General features: G+C 33.5%; 3 protein-coding genes, 2 non-coding genes and 1 pseudogene across 5 annotated transcripts; 2 read left to right on the forward strand and 4 right to left on the reverse strand.

The window, feature by feature from the left end:
* The first annotated feature begins 225 nt into the window (after nt 1-225).
* LOC145601229 (SKP1-like protein 1A) lies at nt 226-2914 on the forward strand. The gene is made up of 2 exons (XM_081657200.1): nt 226-645; nt 2396-2914. The coding sequence occupies exons 1-2, from the start codon at nt 331-333 to the stop codon at nt 2567-2569; spliced, it is 489 nt and encodes a 162-aa protein (XP_081513326.1). The 5' UTR covers nt 226-330; the 3' UTR covers nt 2570-2914.
* A 1158-nt stretch (nt 2915-4072) lies between these two features.
* On the reverse strand, nt 4073-6672 carry LOC145602381 (pentatricopeptide repeat-containing protein At3g51320 pseudogene; annotated as a pseudogene).
* Nucleotides 6673-6763: 91 nt separating this feature from the next.
* On the forward strand, nt 6764-9521 carry LOC145602578 (uncharacterized). Its single transcript, XM_081658764.1, has 3 exons — nt 6764-6892; nt 7011-7065; nt 9062-9521. The coding sequence occupies exons 1-3, from the start codon at nt 6792-6794 to the stop codon at nt 9164-9166; spliced, it is 261 nt and encodes an 86-aa protein (XP_081514890.1). The 5' UTR covers nt 6764-6791; the 3' UTR covers nt 9167-9521.
* Nucleotides 9522-10185: 664 nt separating this feature from the next.
* Nucleotides 10186-10257, reverse strand: TRNAE-UUC (transfer RNA glutamic acid (anticodon UUC)). Its single transcript has one exon. It is a non-coding gene; the product is annotated as a tRNA-Glu (tRNA).
* Nucleotides 10258-12804: 2547 nt separating this feature from the next.
* TRNAE-UUC (transfer RNA glutamic acid (anticodon UUC)) lies at nt 12805-12875 on the reverse strand. Its single transcript has one exon. It is a non-coding gene; the product is annotated as a tRNA-Glu (tRNA).
* Nucleotides 12876-16604: 3729 nt separating this feature from the next.
* LOC145602703 (protein FD-like) lies at nt 16605-18930 on the reverse strand. Its single transcript, XM_081658870.1, has 3 exons — nt 18152-18930; nt 16722-16799; nt 16605-16610 (listed from the first exon to the last, which is right to left on the reverse strand). The coding sequence occupies exons 1-3, from the start codon at nt 18773-18775 to the stop codon at nt 16605-16607; spliced, it is 708 nt and encodes a 235-aa protein (XP_081514996.1). The 5' UTR covers nt 18776-18930.
* Between the last annotated feature and the right edge of the window lie 2620 nt (nt 18931-21550).

Below are 21550 nucleotides of genomic sequence, written 5' to 3' on the forward strand. Positions count from 1 at the left end.
GCTCTAGTGAGATGGTATAGTGAGAAATTGATGGCAAGTGGGAAATGGTGATGAACTGTTGATGCTAAATCAAACTTGAGAAGCCAAAGAGGCCCAAAAGCCAATAAAAATAAAGCACAACCAAATCGGACCCATATACCCATGGGTTGGTTTCTCTAGACCATTCCTAATTTCCACGCGTTTCATCATTTATTCATGATTGTCTATAAAAATAAAACACAACAAATCAACTTAAATAAAAAAATCCCCAAACTTGTTCCTTCGTTCTCATCTTCTTCCTGCTATCACCATTTTCTCTCTCCTAGGGTTAGGCTTAATCCAGAAAATTCAATGGCGTCAAGCAGAAAGATTACTCTGAAAAGCTCAGATGGTGAGACATTCGAGGTAGAAGAAACGGTTGCTTTGGAATCTCAGACGATTAAGCATATGGTTGAAGATGATTGCGCTGACAGTGTTATCCCTTTGCCGAATGTTACCAGCAAGATCCTTGCCAAGGTGATTGAGTACTGTAAGAAGCATGTCGATTCTCCTAAATCATCCACAGATAACGCCGCTGCTACCGATCGTCAGGTTGATGATGAACTCAAGACTTGGGATGCTGATTTTGTCAAAGTTGACCAGGCTACCCTCTTCGATCTCATCCTTGTAACCCTCTTTCTCTCTTTATTTCATTGTTCAATTCTTGAATTTTCTGGGTTTTTGTTCGATTGGTTTGTTGATTGGATGAAATAGTTGTTTTTTTTTTTTTTTTTTTTTTTTTTGGGGGGGGGGGGGGGGTGGGGGTGGGGAAGGGGGAAGACTTGAAAGCGTTGTTTTGTGGAGAATTCTGATTTGGATATTGAATTTTGATTGTGATGTATATTATTTGGGAGTTTGGGAGTAATCATTTTTTGGGGGTTTGAACTGAAATTAGCTTGGGTTTGATGTATTGCAGAATAATTAAGTGTTGTATATCATTTGGACTTTGAAATTTGAAAGTAGTGTACAACAGATTGACAGCTTCTGTAGGTATAGGTCACATTGAAGAGAAGAAATTATGACTATTGTTTCTTAATTGATTGGGATTTTCTTCATATACTGCTAGTCTCCTGGATTTTTATTTGATTCCTCTTGATAGGAATTTTCGCTCGGATGATTACCTGATTGTTTATTATCTACTTCCTTGGGCTGTAATTTGATGTGGATTAATAGTTTGTGTGCTCTGTGTTGGACTTAGATTGTTCTCGAGGTCGTGGTAATTGTGCATCTGTTAATGTTTTGTTTGATTCCTTAGGGGTGTTGGTGTTGGGGTAATGGTGTGTCCAAATTTTAACACTCTGTTTGGATAAGGGGAAGGGAGCGAAAGGAACAAGTTTTGTTTTTGTTTGATTAGGATGGAGAGAACCTTCCCTCTTTAATAAATGCCATCCCTCCATATTGGAGGGATAATACAGCTCTACCTTATCCGCCCTTTCATTCCTCTTCCACCTTGCAATCCTTCAAAGTTATAAGGCTGGATAATTGAGTCCGATGCATCCTTTTGTAAACATTACACAAATGAACTAAGGAATGGTTTGTCTTTTTAATCTTGGTCAAAAACCTATGGGTATGGAAATGTTTTCTAAAGTGCTGTAGAAGCAGGAAAATCTCTTTGGAGACTCAGTATCATACCATCTAACCATCACTTATCTTCTATTTGTGCTTTTTCTATATTGCTTGATCATTCATTTTTAAATTTACTTTGATTCTGGAGTAGTGTACAGGATCATGTTGCGACTGTCTATTTTCTGTTTTCAGAAGGAGATACGTCTGCGTTTTTTGTCTGTTGAAGCTGTTTAACTTTTTGTATTTTTGGAGTATTTCAATGCACTCTTGGTCTCCTTTATCATTGCTTACTAGTAGTGTATATGACTAGTTACTTCTGGATGTGATACCATAACATCTACATCAGTCTTTACAAAGTTTGAAGGATCTATTTGTATTACATTTTGCTGCCTACAGTACTAGCTGATTGGGTTGTATTCTGGTTTATGTGGTTAGTTTCATAAGTTCATGGCTACAGTTACTGTTTTTTCTCTTTAAATCTGATTAATTTCTTGGATTATGTTATGCCCTTGTGAAAAGTTTTTTTTTTTTTTTTTTTTTTTTTTTTTTTTTTTTTTTTTTTAAAATATATATATATTTAAATGTGGATGAAGGGCTAAAAAGTCGGGAAAGAAAAGCCAAACTGTGTTTGATAGTCTTTTTATCTTCTCAGATAATAATGTGAGCTGTCTTTCTTAGTTGACTGAGTTTTGTTTCCTTTTTTCATTAAGCCTTTTTAGGTCTAACAAGATTCTTGATTTGTTTGTCATAAAGTAATAAGCACACTTTTTAAAAATGTACTCAAAAATGATTGATTTGTTCTTGATTTCAGGCTGCCAACTACCTGAATATTAAGAGCTTGTTGGACTTGACTTGTCAAACCGTTGCTGACATGATCAAGGGAAAGACACCAGAAGAGATCAGGAAGACTTTCAACATCAAGAATGACTTCACTCCAGAGGAAGAGGAAGAGGTTCGCAGGGAGAATCAGTGGGCCTTTGAATGATGCCATGGCATCAAGGAATACAATCAAACCCGTGGGAAGGATGTGTTTGGCTATTCTATGAATGAATATACCAATGAATTTATGCCTCTTGTAGTTGATATTGAGATTCCTGACTTGGTCTCATCTTAATTCTTCTGTCTTAGAATGTACTCTTCAGTGGTGAGACGAAGATGGATTGTAAATAATAGTAGTCTTATGGAGGGTTGCTGCTTGTGGGTGTCTGCTACTGATGGTAGCGCCATCTTCAGACAGTCACACCTTCCATCTTTTAATCATGTATGTGAATTGTGGGGTACTTTTGCATTTATAACTTAAATTTTATGTTTCTGATTTCTTTGGGATTTAGCTACTATGAGTTGGTGTTCTGGCTGCATTTTGAGTTTTACCTTTAGGCTGAGAACTTGTTTAGTTCTACAGGAGATTAAGGTATGGAATCAGACATAAGGAGGAAGGAAAGTGCTGCAAGACTAATAATATTAACTTGTGGCTTGTCTCCCAGCAATTTTTCTCCTTGTAATCAACTAATAACTTTTTAATTCTCCTTTCGCATCATTCATGGCATTCAAATTCGTCATTAACTACCTAAAAATTGAGAAAACTGTCCTCATCTGAGGACGAGGTTAATATGCCTTCAGATAGTAGAAAACTTTGGAGATTTTCAAGGCCAAAAGTTAAGGAAAATGAAAGAAATGAATTGTTGTGTTTGAGCCTCATTTTTGCTAACATTTGAACAGCCTTACACTCTAGGTGTTTGCATGTAATTTGATGTACTCATATAATCATATTGAACTAGCCTACCAGATTGAAGTTTTTCTATTTGGAATCATCTTAGGTCTAATTCAATTACTTTGGCTAGATTATTCGTAACTGCACATTTACAATACAAATGAGGTGATCAGTTGGACCTTTAATTAATTAATCAATCTTTTTTTGATCGACCTTCTGTGAATTAGAAAAAAAATAATTGATTACTGTTCATTGAGTCATATGTTTAATTAATAGTTTATCAAATTGTTTCAAATTCAACTACTGTGTAGTGCTGTAGAGCCAGGCGAAGCTTGAGGGTCAGCTTTCAGAAATTCTGAAGAGTGTGAACAAGGTGCAAGTTAAAATTGTTTCTCTGTTTCAATGAGTTTGGTGTTGTTAGATTTCTTAGTATGAACTAATTAACTATGAAGATTGAAGTGACAAGATGTTGCCTATATTGCCGTATAAATCCCTATAACTTGTCATTGCCAGAAATGTTGCATTATTTCAGTGGCTGCTTGATTAGATGCAATAGGTTGACATGTGATGTCGTCTATCCTAGCTTGCTCAGGAAATGCTCAAAACTATACCAATTCCAGGGGATCTTACTTTACATTATGAAGTTTCAATGACCTTAGATTTGATTTAAATCTGAGGTGCAACCATAAGCAAAATGTTTATGCCAACAAAGAGTCAGCAGCACCAAATGAGGATGCAGATAACAAGGCCCCCAGTAGATATATAAAATTATTTGAGTACTCATTTCAAAAAAAATAACATCACAATTTGTTATTTGGTTACAAGAAGGGGAATATATTCACTCAAGTTGTTACTAAAAATAATACAGTAAAACTTGAGATTTCAGTATGTGTGAAAGGGAGTTTCTGACCTCAAGAAACTCCCCATTCGCCTCCTGAGTTAGCCCATCATCTTCCTGCTTACATAAAGCCAATGATCTACTGAATGTCGGCGATAAATCCCAGTTACTAAACATTCTTTACCAAATGGTGTCTTAAGTTTGAACCACAGACCATCAACAACACCATTTATGGTATTTGACAACTTGCATTGATTTGCATCAGTAAAGTCATCCCGTATGAGTGATATAACATGAGCCTGATACTAAGTTTGACATTCAGTCTTGCTCTCTTGGACATCAACAGCTTCTCCACCAATAACCAGTTTGGCTATCTCCACTGCATACTCTTTCCCATCTCCTAATCTAAAATTGAGAACAATTTCTATTAAGTCTACAAGACTACCACCATACACTTTGCCAGCCTCTCTTTTATACATCAGTTCCTTCACTTCTTCAGCATCCTCCCACCTACCAGCAGCAGCATAAATATTCAAGAGTAGTGCATAGCACATTGTATTTTGTGGCTCTAGTTCAATCAATGTTTTTGCAACTTGTTCTGCAATAGACAAATCACCTTGAAATCGGCATGAACCAAACAAACTAGCCCACAACAATGACTCTGATGACACATCAACAACAAACTCATTTACTTTCTTAACAGTATCTAGTGCTTCTTGAACCAGCCCCTTACTTGCCAGTAGATTTGCCATGCACCAATAATGCGCAAAATTGGGTTTTATGCCGAACAAATTCTCCATCTGATCAAAATAAAATCTTCCTTCTTCCAACAGCCCTGCTCGTGTACATGCGCATATAACACCTACGTAAGTGATTTCATCAGGAAGCACTCGATGTCTTCCACCAACATGCACATACCTATGACCTTCAGCTTCACCATCTAGTTTCATCTTATTTATCATATCTTCAAATAAATGAAGTCCATCATTAGGATTTCCATTAAGACAATGCCCTATGATCATTGAATTCCAACACACCAAGTTCCTCTGGAGTAGGCCATCAAATATACTACGAGCCACCTCTACCTTTTTGCATTTACTATACATATCAATAAGAGCAGTGTTCATTATCAAGCTTAAATTCCATAGCCTTCTCACAAGGAAACCATGTACTGATGCTCCCTCTTTCCACCTACCAGATCTTCCACAAGCTGCAAGCACATTAACCATAGTCGTATCGTTCCCCAATAATCCACTTTCTATCATCTGCCTATAAAGTATTAACACATACCCAGGATTGAGTCTTTCTAAGTACCCTGTCATCATAATGTTCCAAGACACTACATTTCTCTCAGGCATTGAGTCAAACAAGCTGTGTGCAGTTCTCAAATTACCAACTTTCACAAACCCATCACAGACAGAATTCCAGGACACCACATCTCTCTCAAGCATTAAATCAAACACCTTCAAGGCAACCTCAATATCCCCACAACAAGCATACATATTGATCAATGAACTCTGTATATGCATCACACCATCAAACCCATTCTTAATAACTTGACCGTGGCACAATTCACCTATCCTAGAACTACCCTCTTTAGCACAACAATTTAACAATGGCGGAAAAGTATAAGAATTAGGAAAAACCCCAGATTTCAGCATCTCAACATAAATCCTTAAACCTTTCAATGGCATAATACTACTTGAATAAGCTTTAATGGCATTGTTAAAATAAACTGTATCTGAAAAATCACCATCTTTCACAACCCCGTCACTAATAGAGTTCCAGGACACTAAATCTCTCTCAGGCATTACATCAAACACCTTCAAGGCAACCTCATTAACCCCACAACAATCATACATATGAATCAATGAGCTCTGTATCTGCACCACACCATCAAACCCATTCTTAATAACTTGACCATGACACATTTCACCTATTCTAGAACTACCCTCTTTAGCACAACAATTCAATAATGGCGGAAAAGTATAAGAATTAGGAAAAATCCCAGATTTCAGCGTCTCAAAATAAAATCTTACACCTTCCAATGGCAAAATACTACCAGAATAAGCTTTGATCACATTGTTAACACAAACTATATTTGGAAAATCAATGATGTGAAAACCCCACAAAGCATTACGCAAATCACCAAATTGGGATGAAAATTTGAGCAACTTACATCCAAAAAAAGGAATTTTTACGCGACCAGAAGTTATCAAGATTGCATAAAGTTCCTTGATTTTGTCCTTCTTCAACCATTGAGAATTGATGCAGGTCAAAATTTGATGAGAAAGAGGGAGATTACTAGTAGAAGATGAGTAATTACATCGAAATGCAGGAATAAAGAGACAAGAAATGTCTCGAATCAAAGCTCTTGCCATTCATCTGCAACTGGGTTTTGATGGGATTTCAAAATCAAATTGGGTTCCGCCATTAACGTTCATAACAGCTTTCTCTCTCTTCCTCGGTTGTTTCTCTCTCTAAGACTAAGGGAAATTGGAGGCGCAGAAGTTTACCCATTTGGTAGCCTTGAAACGACGTCGTTTCAGTCTAAAAGGGCTTTACTTTGAAATTAAAAACAAAAAAACTGGACATATATAAATATTACTCCGTATGAAAACAGAGGAAAACAGAGGAGAGAGAAAAACAGAAATAAAAATGGTAAAAGTGAGCAAATTTGTGATGAAAAATGTAGGAGAAGGAATCAGTAAAACTCTCTCTGAAATTCTAGTTTGCCCACTAACTAAACAGCCCTTAAGGTAATCATTTTCCTCCCTTTTATATTTCAGATTTGAGCTGCAATTTAAACAAATTTAATTGATTCAGATTGTAATTTATGATATGTTTGATATGTTTTTTGTTTTAAATAATGGGCAGATTTTGTGAGAAGACAAGATCATTAATCAGTGATGAAATTGGGGTTTCATTTCCGGTGAGATTTTACATAATTTTACTTCCTTTTGTTTGATGCATGATTTGCTGGAAATTTGGGGCTTTTTCTTGTTTTGAGCTAGAAATTTGTGATGGATGTATTCAATTATTCAATGAATTGTTCAAAAGTAGAACCAAATTCTTAGCTTAGGTATACTTGGTTGAAAGCTTGAAACTTTTTTTTTCCACCTTCTTATAGTATACCTAATGCTTGGGGCATGAGCAATTTAGCATGGCATGAAGAGAGAAATACTTCTATGTAAAATTGAATTGAAACTGAAGATTGACAAAACAAAATTCATTTTGATTAATAACATGGTTATGGCTAACATTGGGTCTGGTCTTAGGGTTTTATAGAGTTATTGATTTTAAGACTAGACGCTCAATCTTGCATATTTGGTAGCTGAAAGATGCTTGAAGCAATAAGCATTGCACTAATGGTGTAATGCACATTGCCACCTCATTAGGATCACTTGATGTAATGTGTTGAATCTAGGGGGAAAAAGACGAAGATCATGGTATGTCCTAACACGTTTAAGTGAATGTCCAAAGTAGGACATTTCCATCACCAAACTTTAAAGATGAGTCTTTAATGATTGGAGACCAAAATCGAATACTCCTTACCAAAAATCGCTCCTTAAATTCATTGCCTTTGCCTATCATATAGTCATACTGAGTATTTGTCATTTGTCAATAACTAGTACCTTAGTAGAAAACACAATTGAAGGTTCTTGAATACAGGTCGTTAAGGAATTGCAATACATCTGATATTTAGTTTCTTAATTTGCAGTAGAGCCCAGGAGTTGTTAGATTACTTACATAGAGTTGCAGGGATAAAAAATACTCATATGCTATAAGCCTACAATGTTGGCCAAAACTCAGGGAAATTTCAAGCCTGGAATTGTAGTTGTAAACGTATCAGATACATGCAGTTGAGTCCATTAACATCAGCTATCTATATCTTGCATTGGTTCAGTAAAGTTCTGACATTACATTTTGCCTTCATTGATGATATGTTTGGTGATCTAGCACTTTTCTTTGAACTCAAATAAATTCATGATGGACATTCCAAATTAGGCCCGAAAGGCATAACCCACACCTAGTATGAGAGGTGTTAGGTTAAATTCAATGTTTTTGTAGATGTTAGCAAAATACCAATTTTATTAATATGATGTTTTTTAATCATATTTTTCCAAGTCTTAATGTGACAGTGTCAACGGCAAGACATTGCTACAGCTTACAAGCTTGCATTACACTTTATGCTTCTCAACCTTATACCAAAACTTGGATTGCTTGCCATTGTTTTTGCTCCAAATAGAGAACTTTCCTGCCGTCTTCATCTTGCTGTATTGGGGGCTCAAAAGATAAGTCTTCTGCTTTGGGCTAGGATTCTTTTGCTGTCTAATGCCTCTAATCAATGATAGGATCCTTTTTGCTGTCTAATGCCTCCAAATCACATATTTTAATAAATTGTGTTCTAGCAGATATTTGTAATGAAGATTCATGACTCGTGAGCTCTAGCTGTTCCTTAACCTGCAATCCATCTTAAAAATAACGGATACCTATAGCTGTGTTCAGTAACTTTGACTGCAATATGGTACCAACTGCATTACATATTTAGCACAGTATCTTGACTAATGGTATGTTTTAGGATATTGGGTGTCCAGTTACAGCTTTACTGTGGAAATTTCAAATTGTAAGACAATGTTGCTAGGCTTAGGGTCAGCTGTGAATGTTGAACAGTGAAAGGTGTTGACCATATTCATGAACGCGAGGTTTTTGGGCCATAATATAGCTAGTCTTAGGGTCAGCTTACTAGCTTGCATTACATATTTACTCTGTGTGGCGTTATCGATTGCTTGCCATTGTTATTGCTGCAAAAGATGATTATTCTTCTGTCTTGTTCTTGCTGTTTTGGGGGTTCTCAAGATATGTTTTCTGCCATACACTAGGATTCATTGTTGTCTAATACCTCTCTGATCTTTGTTACTCTACAGATAGTTGATGGGATACCTCGGTTAGTTCCAAAGGATGGGAAGATCCTCGAAGAAGAAGGATTGTCCCATACAGATGGCCACAAGGAAATGAAGGATTGGGATTGATCTGTACTCTTGTATTCCAAAGTCGATCATTTTGCTTCATTGCTTGTATGTTATAATTTTGCGTGGCTAGAGATGGGACTTCTATGTGAACCTGCCTAGAATAGCTACTACCTCCGTTAACATTTACTTGCAACTTTGGAATATTTTATGTCTCTCAAATAATACTCCAAAGTTGTAAGTAATTGTTAACGGAGGTAGTATATACTATGTTGCTACAAGCCACATGTAACGTTAGTCCCATTTTAGGATTAGTGAAGTATATTTTTTTTATTCCGTATGATTTATACAGCAATGTCCAGGATATTTGAGTTCTTTAATCCATCTCCATTTGTATATCAATCTCATGAAAATTCAGCAACAATACACAAATTGGTGCAGACCTGGATGCTGTGCATCTGATTTCCCTCGTTTCATTTATCAATGTGATGCTCAAACTCCATTTCGTGGCTTACTCGAATGGCAATGTTTACGAATGCACACAGTCATAGACACTATCGATTTGTGAGCGATTGGAGTGTAATGCAGAACGCTACACTCTGAACTTTCCATGTAGAGGAAAGGCATAGCATTTGCTGTTGTTTGAAAAACCATTCTCATCATTCCATGTAAAATCTGAATCATCAAACTGATGATTCAACTGTACATATCAATTATGGGTTGGCATATGTTAAAGAAAAATCTTGAAGAGTATATATACAAATATTACCTGGCAATGACATTAAAACACGTGTATTTTTACCTTTTTTTTTTTTACCTATTCATTTAATTTTTCCAGATTTTTTTGTATGGTAAACTTGATCAAAAATTTTACTTAGCTTGTTTTGGGCCTTCGTCAAGCACTTCAAAGCAGCAATTTTGGTAAGATTTCTTAACCTCCTTTTTTACAACAATACATCAATTTTATTAAGCTTTTTATATAGAGTTAATACGTGAGTATTCATAACAGCCTTAAGAAAAAATTCATATGCATGACATGATGTTTTAGGGGAAAAAAAACACACACACACACAGACAAAAAGTTCCGATGCCGGGAATCGAACCCGGGTCTCCTGGGTGAAAGCCAGATATCCTAACCGCTGGACGACATCGGATTGATGTTCATATATACGCATAATATAGATTCATTAAAATTCTGCATCATTTAAAGGTCTTTAATTATTTTGAGAGATATTAAAAGTCCAAATGAGTTTTTGTGCTTGTGTAATGTATAGTGTAAATATAGAAGCTCTTATATAAACCATGTTAAAATTACATTAATTATCACCTGACTATCAAAACTAAGTATTTTTTTTTGTTAATTCTTCGTGCTATGTATATTGTTGTAATGTTGTTTACCCTTGTGAGTTGGTGTCCTACGTGATACACGTCTTTTTTTTTTAGCTTGTAAACCATCACTAATTCAAGGCTCCTATCTAAGCTTTAATGAAATGTGCTCAAAAGTCAAAACATACTTTGGTGAAGTTAATTATATTGTTGATTGCCAAAGGGTTGTTGGGAAAGGCTATCCCATAACAAAACTAATTAAGTACAACTTAAATAAGTTTGAAAATAATTAACTAAATATCTTAGTGATTCAAAGACAAAGGACAAGGATTAAATTAAAGGGTAACTCTCTAAGTGTAGGTGCAACCAATTTTTGCTAGACACTCCAACCATACATTCACTTACAAACCAAGCAAATGACCTAAACAAGTTGCACTAACTTCTTTTATCCATTCATATAGTTTGTTGTTTCTCAAGAAACAAAGAATATTAATGTATCTTCCAATACTATTACTACCACTTCTAATTGATTAGTCTTACACTAGTAACGCAGATGATCATGCGGAACTTTATATGCTTGATCTTCAACTTCATAGGCATAAATAAAAAGGTCAAGGAAGCAAAGAAGCTAATAAGTTTCGCGAAAGAAGATGATTGTTGTGTATGCTTGTCTAGCCTAACCAAGGAAGGTGAAGACGTTACAATTCTTCCGTGCCTACACCATTTCCATTCTACATGCCTCAATAAGTGGTTCAAGGCACGTCGGAAAACATGTCCGATTTGCCGGTTTATTGTGGAAGATGAGAAGAAGGAAGAAGAGCATAGTAGGGAAATGATGATATGGTATTCTTCTTTTCATGTAACTGGATTGTCTGGCATTTTCTAAGAATTTTGAGTGAAAGGAAATGAATACTTATTAGTATTTTGTGCACTCTTTAAATTTTGCCTAAGATATGTATGTCATACAAATTCTTAAATAGACCTGGTTCACACTAATTTATTGTGGATCATTAATATTAGAGAAACTATGGTTCTTTATTAATAAAAAAAAAAGTCACTATAATTAAATAAAGGTCACCATTTTTAAAATAAAAGTCATTTTGGTAATATATAGGCTATAAGAGGTTAATTTTTTTAATGAAAAATTTTATAAGGTCAATATAAATAATTAAAGTCACTATGTTAAAATTAGGGTCATAACGCCGTACTTTAAGTTCACAATAATATTAAACGTTATACAAGTTTTAATAAAGGTTACTATGTTAAAGAAAAAGGTTACTATGTTAAAAATAAAGGTCACTATGTTCAATATAAAGTCAGTTGCGTGTGTATAAACTTCGGGTCCACAATAATATTATTGTGGACCAAGTCCACGCAAGTTTTTCTGTGTATGTCAATTGAGGGAAGATATAACAACGGATAATTGTCAAGAAGTTTTGACTAATGTTTGACACATAAGTGTTTTTATTCCAAAATTACGTAGTTATACAAACTCTAATTTGTCTCTCTAATTTTTTTTTTTTTTTTTTTTTTTTGAGATTTAATCTTTTGTTTAGTTTTTTTAAAATTACTTATCCATCCCTCATAATTAGTCGTAAATAATTCATCAAAATCCTTTCTAAATGGGTATTTGACTTCCCGTGATAGGTTATTTTTTCAAACAGAAATTTTTTTTGGTGGGTAATAAAAGAAATGTCACTGGCATAGTTCATGTTGCTCAAAAAATAGGTTGTAGCTTGCTTGGTGACATTTATCTTTACATATGAGATATGACATATTTCAGGCTTTTCAGTATTGATAGGATTGGTATTGGTTCTATATATTTATGCTCTAGGCATCAACTTGCCATGGAATATCCACAAAATTAAATTGTTTATCAATTTACCTTTTTTTGTGTGTATATTGACTCAAGGATATAGATAAGAATGTACTCCCTCCATTTTTATCTCTTTGCCTTATGCAAAAATTTTGGTCAAAGTTTAAAGATTTTGACTATAACATCTTGTTAATATTTCTGAGTCTATGAAAAGTTAAATAAATCAATTAATTGACGGAGTGAGCAACATAGAAAAATTATTGGTTAAGTTGTCTTTATGAATGTAAGATCTATTGTCTTAATAAGTTATATACCCTATTTGAAAGTAATCTTAAAATTATCTGATCCGGAAAAAAATCCTGAAATTAAACTCCAAATTGAAGTCAAATGAATATCCGAAAAAAAAAATATATCCAACAAAAGAATTCCGTAATTATTTCTTGTTACTTTTTTTAAAAATAAAAATACATAATCAAAAAAACGGTGATGAGAATATGGTGTCGGTTATAATAAGAACGTGGCCTAAACGTCTTCTTCAAAAGACCCAAAAACCAAAAAGTTCCGATGCCGGGACTCGAACCGGGTCTCCTGGGTGAAAGCCAGATATCCTAACCGCTGGACGACATCGGAAGGTTGTATTCTTAAATAATGTTTATTATAATTATAAAGATACTAGGCCTAACACGTACAATCGAGCCTAGTTGGGAAGCCCATTCATATCGGCCTATTAAAAAACACACATGGGATAAAAGAGAATCTCATATTACATTCTTTGTTGTCTATTACTTTCATAGGTGTTTTCCTCACGAAAAGTTCGAATTTTATAGGTGTTTTCCCTACGAAAAGGATATCATAATAATTTCATCTTTCTTGTTATATCCGAGAAAAATAATTGTATTTTTAATAAAGGTCTAAATTGGAGATCGAGAAATTTTCTTCATCTTTTCCCTCAAGCAGATCCAAAAAAAGTTGTACAAATATACAGGGTACTTTGTCAATACAAAAAACAAAAAAAAAAAAAAAAAAAAAAAGAAAAAAAGAAAAAAAAGGAAAAATCAAGCCACTACACCATAAACACAAATACACAATTGTGGATTTGTGGGTAAGTTGAGGGTAAAAGAACCTACAAAGAAAAAATGCTACCACCACCGGTCCACCACCTTTGCAAGTGATTTAGACACTTTTTTTTGTATTTAATATTCTATGTTTTTTGTTAAGGGGGAAATAAATAAAATGAAATTACATTTAGAATCTTGAAAATTCACCCTTTCGTGGGGGTACGGTACAAAAACCTCTTGTGTCACATTGAGTACCACGAAGAAGACATCATTTTCTTACTTTGGAATTATTATATGACCATCACTAAATCTTCACTATCTCACACTCTCCCTCTTCTTTAAGGAAATAAGATTTCAGCTATTTTTTACTTTCTTTGTCGCCTGCCTTTTTCTATATGTGGTTCATATTCATTTTAACCTTTATTATTAAGGTTATCACACGCACACATCAAATACCTCAATCTATTTTCGTCATTAGACGGAAAATTCTAACTTTAGTTACTAAATATGAAAGCAATAAAGTACTCCCTTCGTCCCCTTTTGATAGTCTTTTATGGGCAAATTTTAGTACCAATATGTTCACCCCATTTGTTTTTTCCATCAACCATTAATATTAATTTTTTACCAAAATTCTCTCCTATTTGCAATAATATTTGTGCAAATTTAGCTTTCCCATGTAAATTTTGTTTTCCCATGTACTTTTATTACTTTCTCTCTCTACTTTTTAGCATACCCAATGTCAATTTACTTTTTCAATGTACTTTAACTATTCTAATTTGGAAAATGAAGTTCCCTCTAGGTTTTCTCCTTGGGAGGGTTTTTTTGTTCCCTCTAGGGTTTTTCCCTTGGGAGGGTTTTTCTAGCCTCCATTGTTAGATTTTTCTTCTTTTTTTGAAGGTTTTCCTTCAATCTTCTCCTTCTCTCTCTTTCTCTTCCATCTCTTTTCTTCTGATCTCAATTGTAAATTTTTGTAGGGGGCTTCCATCGGTATTTTTACCGGTGGTAAGCCCCAAAAAAACTTTCTAATTGCTTTCAATAAAAGATCACATCTTTATGATGAAGTTTGATCTACTATTAGGTTTAATTTATTTGTTTGTTCGTCTGTCAAAGTTTGAAGATTTAGGGTTTTACAATCTCCAAAAGTGTCTAGAAGGCCATATGAGTTTTTTCACCCAAACAACTATTCATATGTGGATCTCAAGCCGAATTAGTGCTAACTCACAGATTGTATTACTTCAGATGAAGATTTTTATAAAGGCGATCGTTGATCAAATCTGCGATGTAACTAGTTCTAAGGTGAATTGTATTTGTATTGAAATTTTAGATTTCCTCGGAATTGTTTGTAAGTGCCGTTTGGCTATCTTTCATTAATGAAATCCTTTCTCTTCTTGTCAAAAAAAAAAAAAAAAAAATGGGAAATGATTTTAGCACATCCTAAAGTGATTTTGGCACACCCTTATGTGAGAGCACAGTTTTCTTATTATTAAAAATTGAACTTTTTGAAGAATATAAGATTGTGTCTTATTATTGACAAAAACAAGTTTAAATATATTCATAAGGGTACAAAATAATTTACATGAAGTTATTTATACATAGTATTAAAATACTCATTAAGGTATAATGGAAATATATTTTGTTATTATAGAGCTAAATCTTTATATCTACAATATAATTTTTACTAAAGTAAGTCAAGAGAGAACAAAGTCTAAGGGTCTGTTCACATTTACTTAAGTTCAGCTCCAATCAGTTCAGTTTGGTTCGGTTAAGCTACAATCAGTTAATTTTTGTTCAATTCAGTCCAGCTCCTAATTTCCTTATCTCATTAAATATTAATTTCAGCTCAGCCCAGTTCAATTTAATTCAGTTCAACTCCTTTCAGATCAGTTCAGCTCTAATCAGTTCAGTTTAGTTCAGCTCAGTAAATATGAATAGGCCCTAAACTCCTTTAAACCATAGCAAAAATAAGGACAAAGCTATTGTCCTTTCATGGATGATGATGCTAGTTGAATACCACCATTTTAGAGATCATGTATCGTCCTTTTGTTCCCGTCCTAATTTCAATAACACTTGCTAACGTAAAATTTTCATTATTATTGTACTCTATAATTATTATATATATACATACAAAAAAAGGGTGATAAAAAATAACTTTAATAAGATTTCATATCATGTTTTTTCTTAGGAAATTCATTAATAATAGTCAAGACTTGTAAATAGTCCAAAAGTCAAAATAAATAGTCAACAAAGAAACGAAATTAGTACAGTACTAATTAAGGATAATTACATTAATCCACCATTTTTCAAAAAAAAAAAAAGAAGGGGGGAGGGATAAACTAGGGACCAATTAGTAAAAAGCACGTGTCCAAAAGCATATTTAGCTGCTTTGGTCCTCTCACTGTTAGTAGTACTACAAAATGACCCCACCAATACCAATATATCATTACATAAGCCAGCAAAAAACCAAATATTTTGGGTCTTCTGTTTTTTTTTGTCAAAATAAAAATATGCATCTTAAAATGGAGCTGTTGATGTTCGACGAAGACCGTTCTTTTTCGGAAGCTGGGCAGGCGGAGCTTCAATCAACTGCATATTATTGTATGGGCCCCCAAAATATAACCCAAAAAATTAATAAAATTGTGTAAGATATCAAATATTACCAAATTAATAAATGTTGCCCAATTCTTAAAAAAATGATTAGTCAAATATAGTAACATAAATATGAGGAGATTATAAAATAAGACCTTTTTTTTTCTATTAATAGTTTGACTTGAATGATCGGAGTTAAGATATGTACTATAATTTTTTTTTTCTTCTTTAGGTGAACTAGATACGAGTACACATTTCAAATTAGGAGCATATCTATTTAGCCCTTGAACTAATTAATCCGTTGTAAGTAGTAACATAAACATTTTTTAAAAAATTTGGCAAAGCTCATTTGAAAAAAAAATACTCCGTAAATAAGATAAAGTTTCCTTACTTTTGGACTTCAAAAGTAAGAGATAATGTGATAAATAAAAATAAAAATATGGTAGAATAGTTGACATTTTTTTTATTTTATTTTGAGGGAAACCAGAATAGTTGACATTTTATAGTTGATAGAAATGTCAATACCAGTATATAGTAAACTACTAGACCTGCCATTAATCTTAATACATCTTAAATTATTGTTTCAAAAAACATAGAAGACAAAAAAAAAAAAAAAAAAAAAACTTTTCGGCTCATTTTAGAATCCTATACGCCAAATCATTCATATTTCAATGATTTTTGTTTGAACTTTATAAGTCAGATTCATAGTAGGACTTCAAATCTTCAATATTGTAACAGTGATAGTTAATCATTGTTAAACTAAGGGATTATGAACATAAACTTGCTTATAAAAAATTAAATAAGACATAAGAGTTAGAAATATTTTCTTCACCTGTCGTTGTTGTTTCCTCAGTGCCGCATTCTCTCTTTTGAAATTATCAATTTCCAACTCCAACTCTGCTATATATGCCTGTTTTAAAGATTAAATCCTAATTAGTAGGATAATTAACAATTAACCCTCCTTAAAAAAATCAATGGCACAGCTCATATATTCGAGATACATGAGAATATTTGTTTTTATTCGAATTCTCTTAGGATTAATATTTCCTATATTCGAATTTCTTGAAGTTTTTAATAAAAACATGAAGGGTATACATACTTTATATAATATACCTAAAGAATACTTCATATTTGCACACATGATGAATTTAAAATTTAAAATTGATAATGAATATTTGTTAATTACAATGTAGCACCGCATAAATTTGTATTTAACAGGGCTTTGTTATTTAAATTAGACTAGTTAGAGCAACTCCAATGGTTGTAGCTAGGGACTTGCTTGCAATTTATAAAATTAAATTAGCTTGGTCAAGCTATTAGCTTAACCATTGGAGCTAAAAAATTAAATTAAATTCCCTAACTATTAGCTTAACCATTGGAGCTAAAAAATTAAATTAGCTTGGTCAAGCAAATTAGCTTAGCTAAGCTAATTTGCTTAAGAAATAAACTTGCCAAAAAGATAGGTTGATGCATTAATAAAATTAAATGTAAAAAGCTAATTAACTAATTGAGGCACTATTAAATCACAAGCTACTAGCTAACCATTGGAGCACAAATTAGCTACAAAAGAGATTAGCTTATAATCTTTTGTGGCATATCAAGCTAATTTGTTAATTAGCTTACCATTGGAGTTGCTCTTAGTACTAATAGTAAAAAATTAATGTGTGATTCTGTACAAAAATATCCCATGTCTTTGTCCGTGGCAAATTGGCGCAACTTTAGTCACATACTCCACATAAAGTTTTTCCTCCCATTTCATTATCACTCAATGTCATCCCAACATAGATGTAATTATTTGTAAAACGAAAATTTATTAAGAAAAACACAGATGTTAGGCTAAATGGTTTCGATTTTTTTTACAAACTATACGCTACCTTATTATCATAAAGATCATTTATTAGCGCCTATTAAACAGAACCAACCGCTTTTTCTAAAACGCATATATAACTCGTGGAGGATCGCCAATCTCAAATTTCCAATCATAAGTCTCCAAGAATGTGATTAGTAGGATGCCTAAATAGCATGATAGGTTGATGGTGCATTTACAAATAAAGTCATATTCTGCATGACAAACCAAATATAACAACTAAAATTCAACAAATAACAGCATTCACTTACATACGGATTAGAAATAAATAAATTTATGTCATATTCTGTTTCCCATAAATGGCACCCAAAATTAAAAAGAGCAGAATAATAAAAATAGTAATAACACACAATAATAACAACAATAGTAATAGAAAATAAAACAAGAATAAAAACCTGCTTTCGAGCCCTAGAACGAGCAGCAGATTCTCTGTTCTTGATCATCCGCTTATGTCTGCGTATACGATCAACCGAACTATCTTCGACATTATCTGTCACCTTCTTATTATCGAAACCACCTCCGCAACCGACAGCGGTTGCGAAGGAGGCTAGAACAGAGGAAGAAGAAGCAAGATTATCAACAGAAGTAATCCCAGAAATCATACTAGGAACAGAGGGGTTCCCCTGTAATTGAAGCTCGTTATCAAGGAATTGAAACTCAGTTGTGGTGGTTCGAGGCGGCGAATCGACGGAGGAATTGCGAAGATTAGTGGGGCAATTACCACTACCATTGAGGAAATCCTGGAAGATGAAACCCTTGTAATGGGAAGTAGTGTTGGTTGAAGTAGGGTGATGAATTGAGTGAATGTGAGAAATTGGGGTGTTTGGGAGTGAAGTAATGGTGATATCTTTCCAAACTTCCTCCATTGTTTTCTGGGTTTGAGTTGTTGTTGATAATTCAGAGTTTTGATGGTTGGTTTTAAGGTGAGAAGAAGAAGGGGATGAAGAAGATGATGAAGAAGGGGAAAGTAATGTAGAGTCAGTTGATGGTGGTGGTGATGATGATGATGATGACAACATTTGATTGGACAAGAGAGAGAAAGTGTTTTTAGAGAGAGAAAGAGAAAATGGTGAAGGAGTTGATGAAAGGGGTGAAGTGAAGTGAAGGGGGTGTATGTAAGTTTTGTATTGCAGGAGTGGAGCAGAAAAAAGTAGAGAGAGAAAGTGTTTTTAGAGAGAGAAATTAATTGTGTGTGTACTATGTTATTTTGTCATTATTATCTCTATTTGTAATGTCACTTGACATACACGTGTGATTTGGGGTGTGGGGAGAGGGAATGGTCTTTTGGCCAATGGGTGTATGTCAGTATGTGTGTGTGAGTTTTTGTAACCATCTATTTGGGTTTCAACTATTTTTGGAAGGGAAATAGTATAAGAGGTAATCCTATGATCATCTCTTGTTTAAAAAAAGTAATCCTATGTTCATGTGGGTGTACTACTACTATTAATGGTAATTTTCAAACTTCTTTCCAAAATTAATTGAATGTGATAGGCAAACTCCGTACTTTCGAGAATAATGGCGTGTGAGAACGCATTAGATCATGTAATTCTGCATAGTGTTTGTGTATATACATGTCATATATTAATGGGTAGTGAGAAAAGTGACAATGCTTGAAATGAGTAAGATACGCATTGTTTCATAAATAATGCCATGCAAGGAGTCGTATAGATTTAATCATTTAAAAGCGAGTACACTACTTTGTGAGAGGGATAGAACCAATGACTATTATTAAATCGAATACCTCCATAACCATCAAGGACCTAAAGGCTAAAGCAATGTACTTAAGACAAAGAAATCACATTGTATGCGTGTAATTTTATTCCAATGCTAAAAGATTGATCTATTGTATCTTTTGTACTCTTTATTTATACACAATATTTTTTTAAAAAAAAAAAAATTACAGGATCTTATTAGCTACTTGTATAGTTTGTATATTTTTTCCTAGCTTGAACATTTTTTTTTTGGGGACAATCTTTCCTTAAACATTGATTTGAACTGTATGTTAGTTCTTAATTAATTTCAACTTAGTTGTACAAAAACAAATGTTGACGAACTTTAGGAATGGGATGAATACGGAGTATTTTGTATTTTCATTCTAATTTCATACTATATTCAAAGTTTCAAATATGACTTGAACTATTTTCAAAGAGGGAGTCATATAGATTTAATCATTTAACCACAAACCCTACAGAAAACTAGAAAACCGTAAATATATACTCACAAAGTGACTTGAACTATCCATATAAACAAACTAACTAAACAAGACCCAAATCCTCTGACCCATGCCCGAACCTGTCCACTCTATTTGATTTGGATATGAATACTTCATAAATTTTGAGCCAAAATTGATAAGAGATTACATGTATTTAGCATAAATCACACGAGTAATCAAGTCTTAATTATATTCCAAGTAATATTCTAACATTAAGTGATTTATGTATTCGACATTGGTATTATTTTTGTAAGGAGATAAATTTAGAGATTTACTAATTAAGGGCTTGTTTGGCATTGTTTTTTGTTTTTAGTTTTTTTGAAAACAAAAAACTAAAAACAGGAAACAAGAAAAAGTGTTTGCACTTTTCTGTTGTCAGTTTTCATAATTATCATGGTTTTAATAATTTTTACAAATTTTTTATTCATTATGTGACATATATCATATGATTTTAAAATACAAAAAACAGAAAAAACAGAAAACCACAGTGATGCCAAACGAACCTTAAATTATCAATTTTCATAGATTAGCCAGCTCAGATACACACAATGCAAGGTTAAAGCATGCTACTCGCAGTACATGTATCTCAGGCTTCTCAGCAGAACCACTGAAAAAGTGACATAAGGCGATTGGTGCTACTGCCCCTTTATAGAGAGGCATGGTAGAAAAGAGAGATTTGTTCAAGTAGCACTAGCCTTAAGACTAATGAAGAGGGATAGTGAATTTACAAGTATTGGGAAGTGGAGACACAGTAGAGAATCGGAGTGTTTAAGTGGTTAGTTGTACGATGTATACGGAGTACAATAGTGTTTTACTAGTGACAACTACTGAACCACTTGTAATAAGCATGCATGCCGCCGCTCCTACGATTACGTGTCTCAATGTTCTGTTACCACTGCCACTACTTACCTCAGTCAACAGATTCTCCCTCTTCCATCATGTCTTTCCATTAATATTACTCCCCTACTCGTACTACTTTTCCATTTTACTACAGCTACCAAAAAAAGTTTAAAAAATACATTTGCTAATGTTTGATTTTGAATATCAATATCACATAATTACGTTGTCACTAATATAAGTTAATGTTTAATACTTGTATAATTCGTAAGCTTAAGTACATGCTAAAAGTTTGTCTTCAACTTAATTAAACAACCAATTTTGATTTAATTTTTAATTATATTGAATTTGGATGGTTATTATATGTTGTAATAAAAACAAAAAATACATTTTCAAGTGAAAATGAAGATAGTTTAGGTTAAACTAATTAATTCACCTCATATAAGTATTATACTACTTATTTCAAATCACAAATATAAGTTCATATCTAATCAAATAAGGTGAGCTAAACATAATCTAGACCAATTAATGTCGGCAGTGATACATAAGTCGGCACGATAGCCCTAGGAATGAAAGATGAAGAGTAATTAGTGTTTGGACAATAGTGTAGAAAGAAAGGGAATGGAAAAGGATTGCTCAAATTTGATCACGGGCCGAAAAAAAAGGGTTCAGGTGGGTGAGTTGAATGAAACGGGTTATACTTATATTGGACAAACCAGTTCCCTTTGTTTTCTTTCTTCTCAAT

This window comes from Chenopodium album, chromosome 21 (genome assembly GCF_948465745.1).
Source record: "Chenopodium album chromosome 21, dcCheAlbu1.1, whole genome shotgun sequence".
NCBI classification, from domain to species: domain Eukaryota; kingdom Viridiplantae; phylum Streptophyta; class Magnoliopsida; order Caryophyllales; family Amaranthaceae; genus Chenopodium; species Chenopodium album.

Bases quoted from the DNA above. Each gene is read 5' to 3' on its own strand.
- LOC145602703 (XM_081658870.1), bottom strand. From the start codon at position 18,775: ATGTTGTCATCATCATCATCATCACCACCACCATCAACTGACTCTACA. The intron at 16,800-18,151 runs GTTTTTATTCTT...TCTTTAAAACAG, and splicing joins GTTCTAGGGCTCGAAAGCAG to GCATATATAGCAGAGTTGGA.
- LOC145602578 (XM_081658764.1), top strand. From the start codon at position 6,792: ATGGTAAAAGTGAGCAAATTTGTGATGAAAAATGTAGGAGAAGGAATC. The intron at 6,893-7,010 runs GTAATCATTTTC...AATAATGGGCAG, and splicing joins CTAACTAAACAGCCCTTAAG to ATTTTGTGAGAAGACAAGAT. The intron at 7,066-9,061 runs GTGAGATTTTAC...GTTACTCTACAG, and splicing joins AAATTGGGGTTTCATTTCCG to ATAGTTGATGGGATACCTCG.
- LOC145601229 (XM_081657200.1), top strand. From the start codon at position 331: ATGGCGTCAAGCAGAAAGATTACTCTGAAAAGCTCAGATGGTGAGACA. The intron at 646-2,395 runs GTAACCCTCTTT...TCTTGATTTCAG, and splicing joins CCCTCTTCGATCTCATCCTT to GCTGCCAACTACCTGAATAT.